Source organism: Eschrichtius robustus, chromosome 9, assembly GCF_028021215.1.
Source record: "Eschrichtius robustus isolate mEscRob2 chromosome 9, mEscRob2.pri, whole genome shotgun sequence".
Taxonomy (NCBI): Eukaryota; Metazoa; Chordata; class Mammalia; order Artiodactyla; family Eschrichtiidae; genus Eschrichtius; species Eschrichtius robustus.
In genome coordinates this window covers 50,791,774-50,804,026 of record NC_090832.1, presented here as the reverse complement: position 1 = coordinate 50,804,026, position 12,253 = coordinate 50,791,774, and the positions used below count along the sequence as shown (strand labels likewise).

The window sequence follows — 12,253 nt, the reverse complement described above, 5'->3', positions numbered from 1 at the left end:
CCAGGGAAAGAGGACATGGGAAGGCAGAAATAGTCAGGCAAAGATACTAAATGTGCCAGAAGATGCTAGTGGTCTACCCAATATCTGGTCTCCTTTTCCTTAGTAACAGAACCCTGATTTTGTTAGGGTCAGCAATGTGCCTAGCTAAAAACACTACATCTCCTAACTTCCCTTATAGTTTGGATGGCTGGTAGATAAAATGCAAGAAAAATTTGGGGAGGGGAGGCGGTGAGTCTTCTTGTTTTCTATTTAAAGAGGAATAACTCACCTGGATGGAATGCCAATTTTTTGTCCCTTGCCTTTTCCCTTTTCCTGCACACTGATATGATGGCTGGCACGCTAGCAGCCATCTTGTGAATTATTACAGTAGCCACATGCCAGGAATGGCAGAAAAGATAGATCTCCTATCTTCTCAATATTATTGTTCACAAAAACAATATATCACATGTTCTTTTTTCTGTGTTCCTGCATGTCTAACTGTTCATATTATAGTAGCCTTTAAGATAGAGTAAGTGGATATTAATAATACTTTTTTTTAAAAAAACCACACACATGTTACTCCTTCAAAATTCTAAAGGAACTATTTGTGATTTTTAGATCCACAGTCTAAGAAAACCAAATTACACAAATATTAATTTACCTTGTTTTGAATCCAACATTAGATCTTGACTAGAGTCTTGTTGACTTCTTTGAAGTGTAGGCGTTTCACTTGTTTCTTTTTCATCTGTGAATAAAACTCTGTTAACATGTAAAGAACAGTATTTAAAGTGTAGGTGAATCCCAAAAAAGATTGTGGTACGGGCCCAGGGACCCAGGACTCATGTTCCCAATTTCTTAAAAAATTAAAATAACAACCATAATAATCAAATAGGTAAACATATCTATCAGCAGTAGAAAATAAAGATAATGACTTAACTTATGACAAAACTAAGAGTAATTTCAGTTTCATATAATGCCAGTGGATGTAAATTGAAAAAAAATCAAATTTTCCCTTCCTGAGGTAACTAACAGACTCTTGGCTCCAGGAGGTAAAGGCTGTGCTTATCTCAGACATAGGGGGGAGAAAGGGTGCCTTTTACCAGGGTACACTGGCAGCATTGGCATCCCTCCAGCAGTGGGTAGAGGCACTGATGACTGCTTCTACCTTGGACAGCTTCCCCCAAAGTGGGAACAGATAATACAAGGGAGGGGCTCTCTTTGTGTATGTATTGGTGCTGGGAACTCTGCAGCAGCAGAGATGGGGTTCCCAGATGCCACTTGGCCAAAATTTTAATTTCTGGGTCTTTTGTTAAGTGTGTGTGTGTGCATGCACGCTGGGGGAGGAGGAGTGTCATATATAAGTTTCTGACAGTGCCCAGTTCAATTCCTACTCAGCTTGAAATAAACACAAGGCAAAGACATGTCTATCTGAATCAGGAGGAGAAACCAAATAGAAAAGATCAGCCCTACATTATATAACACAATAAATTATATATGCAATTAAAAATTAAATACAAAAAGGTCAGACCAATAAAAAAAAAGAATATAAGTATATATATTAAATCTCCGGTTGAGAGGAAGACTTTTTAAACCTGAAAGTAAATGGAAGAAATCAACAAAGGGAAAGTAATGATTTGACTATGAAAATGTGAAAACTTCCTCTACTTCAAAAACAGCAAGCTGATTTAAAAGACAAACCACCCAATTTGGAAAAAAAATATGAAAAATAAGTGAGTAATATAGAAAATTTATATAGGAACCATATAACTGATACAATTTAGAAAAATGGGCAAAAGACAAAAATAGTCACCTCAGAAAAGAAGAAATATAAATGGCTAACACAGTATTAAAATACTAAACTTCAGAAATAGTCAAATAAAAATTAAAATAATATTTAAAAAGAGAAAATACCGAGGAAACTATAATATGTAATTTGTATATTCCTGACGGGAACATAATTTGGAACAATTTTATGCAAAGCAATTTGACTCTGTCTGTAGCTTCATACTCATCAAACTAGCGACTCCACTTATGTCAACATGCAGACAAAACTTCATGTAGAAAATTCATTGGAAAAAAATTCACTGGAGCATTATTTGTATTAGTAGCAAAAAAATAATTTGTTTTCGATGTAATGAACTAGTTAAAACTATTACCTATAAATAGGGAAATTGTGCAGTAATTTTAAATGAGGGTTAAAGTATTTTCTAATGAAATTATATAATTAAATGTAACATGAATAAAAAATAAAAATAGTTTACATTGTATGCTCTTGATTATATAAATGGAAAAGTTTTATAAGGGTAAATAGCACTAAATGATAACATTTCATAGCTACAACTTTGGGTTTATGATGCTCTGATTCCAACCCATTAAAGGAAGCAGAGAGCTTTTAAGAAAATTTATTATTGTATGATAATGATTGTGTCACGTCTGGAAACATACAAAAAAATTTGGGGGGCGTTCTAACTGTATTAGACTTGCTGGGTTCTATTTTCTTCTTCATTCTGGTAAATCTATTTCTGTTCTACAGCTGCTCAGTTTAAATCTGTAAGAGAGAAGCTAACTCTTTTTCTCCTGAAGTTTCCAATTTGAGGGAGGGGGGTGGGTAATTTTAAGCTTCAATATAAACATGATAAAATATGGAATAAATGGGAATAAGATCCACAAGCATGGCATTAGCAGCTCATTTTGTTACCGTCTTTATCATCTGACTTCATTTTGGCTTCTTCGTTGTCCTCTAAAGAGCTTTCTCTTTGGGATTCAAGAGTGAACACTGCAGTGAAAGAATAATATGCTTTATCAGCTAATCTGTTTATATTAGGAAAGATTTGGCTAATAATATTAGCAACATTTTCTTTATCATCTTCATCAAATGACAGATGCAACTCTTCTGAGCTTTTATATGCATCAGTTGGGAACTCATTTTCCTTCCTTTCAAATTCTCTTTGAGGGTCTTTTGAAGTTGACTGGGTTGAAAGATAGTAATTGGCTGTGTTAGCAAAAGGTAGCTGGGGGTAGGTAGACAGCCTTGGGCGTGTGAGTTATGACTCAGTCAGTGTGGCTTTGGTGAATCATTTGATCTCCTTGTCTAAACTTCTACTGGGCAAAAGGAGGATAATTAAACTGAAAACATCGCTGCAACATTAACTGAGATAATGGCTGTAAACAATGAACTTAGAAAAGGCTTGGCACACAGGAAGCCTGCTCCATATTAGCTGCCATCCTCTGTATTATTATATAATTTTCTGTGTTAAAAAACCTCAATATTCTCCACTGACAAAATTTCTTAAAAATATATTGGAGTGTGCGATGAATTGGGAGATTGGGATTGACATATATACAGTAATATGTATAAAATGGATAACTAATAAGAACGTGTTGTATAAAAAATAAATAAAATAAAATTCAGAAATTCAAAAAATATATATATATTGGAGTAAAACCCCTAGCAAAAATATTCCAATTTTTTAAATGTTAAAAAGGGTTAACCTTATTGTCAGATTTGGAATAATTAGTGAATTTGAAAAGAGACTTAGGTTTGTAGCTTGAGAGATATCATCTATTTCTATATTCCAGTGAGAAAAGGCAATTTGTGGAAAGATGTAAAATCTGTGATTTCATGCCACAATTTGATGTGAAAGGAATCACTACAGACTCTGAGAAACATTATAGAACACTGTTCATCTTCCAGAAGCTCTGCTTCCTCTCTCCATCCAGGTTTCAGTTAAATGTTCCCTCTTCAGAGATGTCTTCCCTGGTTATCTTAACACTCCAGCGCCCCTACCCCAATCACCACCTGCCCGATTACTGTGTTATATATTCTTTCTATCTGTTTACTTTTCCCCCCTCTATCGCCCATTAAAATGTAACCACCTCAAGGACAGGAGCTTCAAGTGTCTTGTTCACCTCTGTTGCTCAGTGTCTAGAATCATGTCTAACACAAGAAGGTACTCAAGTGCTTTTGAATGAATTAAAGAATTCATTTTTGAATGAATTAACAAATGCATTTTATACAGGCTCAAACAGATTGAGTAACAAGCCATCTTAGTAGTCTGGGTCAATACTTCTCAGGCTTTAGTTGGTGAGTTGTCCAAGAGTATTTGTTTATAATTTTGGTCTTAATTTTGACGATAATATGATAAACACATAAATTCATTCTTTTTAACATCTTTATTGGAGTATAATTACTTTACAATGTTGTGTTAGTTGCTGCTGTATAACAAAGTGAATCAGCTATACGTATACATATATCCCCATATCTCCTCCCTCTTGCATCTCCCTCCCACACTCCCTATCTGACCCCTCTAGGTGGACACAAAGCACTGAGCTGATCTCCCTATGCTATGCTGCTGCTTCCCACTAGCTATCTATTTTACATTTGGTAGTGTGTATATGTCCATGCCACTCTCTCACTTCGTCCCAGCTTACCCTTCCCCCTCCCCGTGTCCTCAAGTCCATTCTCTACGTCTGCGTCTTTATTCCTGTCCTGCCTCTAGGTTCATCAGAACCTTTTTTTTTTTTTTTTTTTTTAGATTCCATATATATGTGTTAACATACGGTATTTGTTTTTCTCTTTCTGACTTACTTCACTCTGTATGACAGACTATAGGTCTATCCACCTCAATTTCATTTCTTTTTATGGCTGAGTAATACTCCATTGTATATATGTGCCACATCTTCTTTATCCATTCATCTGTCAATGGACACTTAGGTTGCTTCCATGTCCTGGCTATTGTAAATAGTGCTGCAATGAACATTGTGGAACATGACTCTTTTTGAACTATGGTTTTCTCAGGGTATATGCCCAGTAGTGGGATTGCTGGGTCATATGGTAGTTCTATTTTTAGTTTTTTAAGGAACCTCCATACTGTTCTCCATAGTGGCTGTATCAATTTACATTCCTGCCAACAGTGCAAGAGGGTTCCCTTGCTCCACACCCTCTCCAGCATTTATCGTTTGTAGATTTTTTGATGATGGCCATTCTGACTGGTGTGGTGATACCTCACTGTGGTTTTGATTTGCATTTCTCTAATCATTAGTGATGTTGAGCATCCTTTCATGTGTTTGTTGGCAATCTGTATATCTTCTTTGGAGAAATGTCTATTTAGGTCTTCTGCCCACTTTTGGATTGGGTTGTTTGTTTTGTTGATATTGAGCTGCATGAGCTATTTGTATATTTTGGAGATTAATCCTTTGTCAGTTGCTTCGTTTGCAAATATTTTCTCCCATTGTGAGGGTTGTCTTTTCATCTTGTTTATGGTGTCCTTTGTTGTGCAAAAGCTTTTAAGTTTCATTAGGTCCCATTTGTTTATTTTTGTTTTTATTTCCATTTCTCTAGGAGGTGGGTCAAAAAGGATCTTGCTGTGATTTATGTCATAGAGTGTTCTGCCTATGTTTTCCTCTAAGAGTTTGATAGTGTCTGGCCTTACATTTAGGTCTTTAATCCATTTTCAGTTTATTTTTGTGTACGGTGTTAGGAAGTGTTCTATTTTCATTCTTTTACATGTAACTATCCAGTTTTCCCAGCACCACTTATTGAAGAGTCTGTCTTTTCTCCACTGTATATTCTTGCCCCCTTTATCAAAAATAAGGTGACCGTATGTGCGTGGGTTTATCTCTGGGCTTTCTATCCTGTTCCATTGATCTATAGTTCTGTTTTTGTGCCAGTACCATACTGTCTTGATTACTGTAGCTTTGTAGTATAGTTTGAAGTCAGGGAGTCTGATTCCTCCAGTTCTGTTTTTCTTTCTCAAGATTGCTTTGGCTATTTGGGGTCTTTTGTGTTTCCATACAAATTGTGAAATTTTTTGTTCTACTTCTGTGAAAAATGCCATTGGTAGTTTGATAGGGATTTCATTGAATCTGTAGATGGCTTTGGGTAGTATAGTCATTTTCAAAATGTTGATTCTTCCAATCCACGAACATGGTATATCTCTCCATCTGTTTGTATCATCTTTAATTTCCTTCATCAGTGTCTTATAGTTTTCTGCATACATATATCTTTTGCCTCTTTGGGTAGGTTTATTCCTAGGTATTTTATTCTTTTTGTTGCAGTGGTAAATGGGAGTGTTTCCTTAATTTCTCTTTCAGATTTTTCATCATTAGTGTATAGGAATGCAAGAGATTCTTGTGCATTAATTTTGTATCCTGCTACTTTACCAGATTCATTGATTAGCTCTAGTATTTTTCTGGTAGCACCTTTAGGATTCTCTACGTATAGTATCATGTCATCTGCAAACAGTGACAGGTTTACTTCTTCTTTTCTGATTTGGATTCCTTTTATTTTTTTAATTCTCTGATTGCTGTGGCTAAAACTTCCAGAACTATGTTGAATAACAGTGGTGAGAGTGGGCACCCTTGTCTTGCTCCTGATCTTAGAGGAAATGCTTTCAGTTTTTCACCACTGAGAATGATGTTAGCTGTGGGTTTGTCATATATGGCCTTTATTATGGTGAGGTAGGTTCCCTCTATGCCCACTTTCTGGAGGGTTTTTAAAACAAATGGGTGTTGAATTTTGTTGAAAGCTTTTTCTGCAACTATTGAGATGATCATATGGTTTTTATCCTTCAATTTGTTAATATGGTGTATCACATTGATTGATTTGCGTATAATCAAGAATCCTTGCATTCCTGGGATAAACCCCACTTAATCGTGGTGTATGATCCTTTTAATGTGCTGTTGTATTCTGTTTGCTAGTATTTTGTTGAGGATTTTTGCATCTATGTTCACCAGTGATACTGGCCTGTAGTTTCTTTTTTTGTGACATCTTTGTCTGGTTTCGGTATCAGGGCGATGGTGGCCTTGTAGAATGAGTTTAGGAGTGTTCCTCCCTCTGTTATATTTTGGAAGAATTTGAGAAGGATAGGTGTTAGCTCTTCTCTCAATGTTTGATGGAATTCGCCTGTGAAGCCATCTGGTCCTGGGCTTTTGTTTGTTGGAAGATTTTTAATCACAGTCTCAATTTCAGTGCTTGTGATTGGTCTGTTCCTATTTTCTATTTCTTCCTGGTTCAGTCTCAGAAGGTTGTGCTTTTCTAAGAATCTGTCCATTTCTTCCAGGTTGTCCATTTTATTGGCATATAGTTGCTTGTAGTAATCTCTCATGATCCTTTGTATTTCTGCACCGTCAGTTGTTACTACTCCTTTTTCATTTCTAATTCTGTTAATTTGAGTGTTCTCCCTTTTTTTCTTGATGAGTCTGGATAATGGTTTATCAATTTTGTTTATCTTTTCAATGAACCATAGTTTTATTGATCTTTGCTATTGTTTCCTTCATTTCTTTTTCATTTATTTCTGATCTGATCTTTATGATTTCTTTCCTTCTGCTAACTTCGGGGTTTTTTTTTTGTTCTTCTTTCTCTAATTGCTTTAGGTATAAGGTTAGGTTGTTTATTTGAGATGTTTCTTGTTTCTTGAGGTAGGATAGTATTGCTATAAACTTCCCTCTTAGAACTGCTTTTGCTGCATCCCATAGGTTTTGGGTTGTCGTGTTTTCATTGTCATTTGTTTCTAGGTATTTTCTGATTTCCTCTTTGATTTCTTCAGTGATCTCTTGGTTATTTAGTAGCGTATTGTTTAACCTCCATGTGTTTGTATTTTTTACAGTTTTTTTCCTGTAATTGATATCTAGTGCTAACAGCCATAAAAGGGGAAATTGACAGTAACACAATAATAGTAGGGGACTTTAACACCCCACTTTCACCAAAGAACTGATCATCCAAAATGAAAATAAATAAGGACACACAAGCTTTAAATGACACATTAGACCAGATGGACTTAATTGATATTTATAGGACATTCCATCCAAAAACAACATAATACTCTTTCTTGTCAAGTGCTCATGGAACATTCTCCAGGATAGATCATATCTTGGGTCACAAATCAAGCCTTGGTAAATTTAAGAAAATTGAAATCGTATCATAAATTCATTCTTTATCATCTAGATGATCATTTGGATGGTATGTTATTTGAACGCTGGTCTTTTTTATGTTGTTTTTTATAATCTCTCAGGCACCTGGTTGGCCCCTCTTACTTGTTTATAGGCTAATAAGAAACAAGAGAGGCAGATTTATTAGGCAAAAAATGTGTTTTTGCCTAGCAAAAGCTCAACACTGCCATGTAAGAAGTAATTTCCTTGATATTTAAATAGTTTCAAGCATAGAAAGTGATGGCAAGCTTCCCAGTTTATATAAAAAGTTAGTGAAACTCTGATAGCAAATTCTGACAAATAGAGCACGTACACACACACACAAAAACTATAAATGAATCACACTTATGAGTATAAAAAAAATTCTAGATTAACAGCCAAAAGAAATTCAGAAAATCAGAAATACAAGAATGGCTTAGTGTTGGAAAATATTTTAGTATAATTGATCAAATCAGTAGGTCAAAGGATTAAAAATTTTATGATCATCTTGATAGATTCTGAGAAGGCATTTGATAATGTTCAACATCCATTCTGGATAAAAATATTTAATAACATTATGAAGAAACATTGACGAGAATCCCTTTACTGAGGCCCACTATCACTGCCACCATTTAACATCATTCTAGAACTGCTAGCCTACATAATTATTCAAGAAAGGAAATAAGCATAAATATTGGGAAAAAGGGAGTTGAAACTATGCTTCTTTTCAAATGATAAGATTGGCTATCTGCAAAACTCAAGAGACTCAACTAAAAATCTATCAAAACTAGGAAGTAAGTTTAGTAAGGTGGATTGTTACAAATAAACATAAAAATCAAACAGCTTTCCAACATACAGGTAATAACTACTTGGAAAATGTAATAGAAAAATAATCCCATTTAATAGTAACAAAATGAAAAAATTTCTAGAAATAAACTTATTAAGAAAAGTATTGACAATACATGAAGAAAGTTATAAAATGTTAAGGAAGGATACAAATATTAGGCCAAAAAATGGAGATTTAATCTGTCTGCATGAGAAGATTTAATAGTAAAGATGTGAATTCTCATCAGTTTATTGTATAATGTTATCACAGTCCTCCGACTAGGATTTGCCGTAAAACTTGACAAAATTCTACAAGCATCCCAAAGCCTAGTATAGCTCCTGGCACCCAGTAAGTACTCACTTTACGGATAAATGAAAGAATACCCAGGAATAATTTTAAAACAGAATGTTTTGAGGAAGAACTTGCATTACTGGATTTAGAACGCATCATAAGATTTTAATAATATTTTGCATTAAAGGTTGTAATATAAAGATCAAATCACAGAAAGTTCAGAAGTTTACACACACACAAACTTAAGATAAAGTTGCCCTTTCAAACATCCAGTAAAATTATGGATAATTTAATAAGTGTTATTTGTAAAATTGCCTCACCATTTAGAAAAAATGAATTTAGATCTCTAGCACAAAATTTATGACAATAAGTACATATTAATTAGAAAGAAGCATTATTTTAAAATGAGATAATGCAACTTTGTATATGCCATAGGACCATAATTAATCATTACAAATATGAATAGAAAAAAGAGAGGGGTGAAGAATGCAACACATTCTTATCAGTGAATATCTCTGGGGAGTAAGTATGAGTGACTTTTTCTTCCATGTGCTTTTTCCAGGTTTCTGTGATCACTTGAGAGACACAAGAGATAAGAATACAGACACTGATTTGAATCCTCATAACTTGCTGCCTGTGGTCAAATTATATAACTCCTCTGAGCCTTAATTTCTTCATCCACTAAAAATAGAGATACAAATACCTACCTTACCCATATGGTTATGTGAGGTTATAATTTTATAACTTCATTTTTAAGGTGCAAACAAAGCTTGTCCACTTGCTACTTAACTTATGTTACCTGCCTGGTCCCTCTTGGCAACTGGGTTTGCCACCCTAGTCTAGACATAAATATTTAAGAAATCCTTCTGCTAACACTTCAAACAACAACAACAACAACAACAACAACCTACTTCACAGGTCTATTATGAGGATCAAATAGGATAATACATGTAATGCATTTAGCATAGCCTCAACATATAGTAAATGCTCAATTAATTTAGCTATTATTTCTTTCGTAATGAGGAAAATTTTATTAGGAAAAGAATACTTGAAATTGAGGCAGTGATGGTTATAGTAGGATGATTATATAGTAGGATAGTTATAGTATGACAGTATACTGCCACAGCTTCTGGGAAATCCAAACAGTGGTGGTTAAATCTAGTCTAAAATTGCTGGAGCTAATCTCAAATTTTGGATCCAGATCTTTGAATGTGAGGAAGATCCCACAAAGTGTACAGGAACTGCTGCACTGAGAGTATTCCATTAAGAAGAGATGTTTAGATTAAACTACTTTCATGTATTCTAATGTGACTAGTTACGTGGGTGCCAACTCTAGATATAAATTCTACCAAAGCCAATCAATAAATTTTCAAAAGTAGCCAAGAAATGAAAACTCTCATTTTTCCTGGAGAAAACTAGAAACTCGCCCCCCCTCCCCCAGACCAAAACTCTGTGTCTATTTTAAAATAATATGATAAAGAGTGAGAGTCAGGAAGAGGCAGAATGGTCAAGAGAAAGATCTCTGGGACTTCGGAAACGAGGGTTCAAGTCTCAGCTATGCCACCAGCTGGGTGAATATATCAGGAAGCCATTTAACCTCCTGTGCCTCTGTTTCCTTATCTGTAAAGTTATGGAATTGTGTTAATGGATCACCAAGTCTTCTTCCGGTTTCATTGTTTTATAACTTTTGGATTTGAAATTAATATTCCCCAAATAGAAATATTTAATTACAATCAAGGCTGACACACAAGCCTAAAACAACAGCAACAGCAGCAACAGCAGCAACAACACAAACTCCACGAGTCAGGTGAAGTGTTGTCATCACAACTGGTGTAAATAAAGGTGCAAATTCTGCTCAGTCTCTGCCCAGCAAGCAGATCTATTAAAGTAAAGAAATCTAAATTTGGAAACTCTGATTCTTTTCCTTAGACATCCAGAATTGAAATCTTTTTCTCTGTGTAAGATTCAGGTTTATGTATATTCATTCCTTCAACCACTTATTAAGAGGCTGCAATGCAATGTGCAAGGTGCCAGGGATATCAAGACAAGCAAACCAAGTTCTTGCCTTCAGGTAGTCAAGCTTAACTGTTGACCTAAGCTTAAAACACACATTTTAAAAAGATAGTTCACCTTGTTTTTTAGCTTGTAGTTCTGAGAGAAGCTGCTCTTTTACAGCTTTAATGGCTGCTTCAGTGGCCTCAGCTATAGTATTTCTGGTTAGCGTTTCAAGGGCTTTATCAAAACGTGGTTGAACAATTTTATTGTAGTCAACTACCTGCAAAGAATATTTGAGAAAACCAACATAAGCACAAGTTACTCTGAATATTAAGCACACTGTTCATCTACATCTATTTCTATAGCTATACCTATCCATCTCAAAAATCTTAATGCTGCTTGAGGTATGTTATTCTCATAATTCAGTGATTTTTGAGTACTTGCTTTCACAGAAATTCAATATATATATAAATATATATTTATATACGTATGATCATGTAATATACATTCAAATTAGATGTATATTTTAAAAATCAACATTTTTATGTATAATCTACATACAATAAAAGGCACCCATTTTAAGTATAGAGTTTGATGAGTTTTTACAAATATATACATGACAACGACCACATTCAAAATATAGAACATTTATATCACCCCAAAAAGTTCCCTCATCCTCCTTTATAGTTAGTTCCTGGCCCCTGGCAACCACTTTGTTTTCTGTCACTATAGTTTTGCCTTTTCTAAAATTTCATATAAATAGAACCATACAGTATATAATCTTTTCCAAGCTTTTCTACCTTAGCATAATGTTTCTGAGATTCATCCGTGTAACTGTATATCTCAGTAATCTATTCCTTTTTATTTTTGAGTAGTATCATTGTATGAATATACCATAGTTTTTAATCCATTCATCATGGACATTTGGGTTGTTTCCAGTTTTGGCTATTATAAATAAAGTACCAGTGAACATTTGAGAGAAAGTCTTTTTGTGGACATTATGTTTTCACATCTCTTGCATAAATGCTGAGGAGTAGAATTACTGGGTCATATGATTAAGTGTATGTTTGACTTTATAATAAACCACTAAACTGTTTCCAGAGTAGTTAAAACTATTTTATAGTCCTAGCAGCAAAGTATGAAAATTGCAGTTATTCCACCTCATCACCAACACTTGGTTTTGTGAATCTTTCAAATTTTAGCCACCTTAGTTGGTGTGAAATCTCACTGCAGTTTAAATTTACATTTCCCTAA

General features: G+C 34.6%; 1 protein-coding gene across 1 annotated transcript in view; it reads right to left on the bottom strand.

Annotated features, from left to right (window-relative positions):
• AK9 (adenylate kinase 9) overlaps positions 1–12,253 on the bottom strand; it is a 117,369-nt gene that overhangs the window by 68,815 nt on the left and 36,301 nt on the right. Inside the window, exons 14-16 of the mRNA XM_068550841.1 lie at positions 11,135–11,279; positions 9,459–9,579; positions 641–738 (exon numbers count right to left, since the gene is read on the bottom strand). Of these exons, the coding sequence (XP_068406942.1) occupies positions 641–738; positions 9,459–9,579; positions 11,135–11,279 (364 nt within the window). The remainder of the gene's footprint in view (positions 1–640; positions 739–9,458; positions 9,580–11,134; positions 11,280–12,253) is intronic.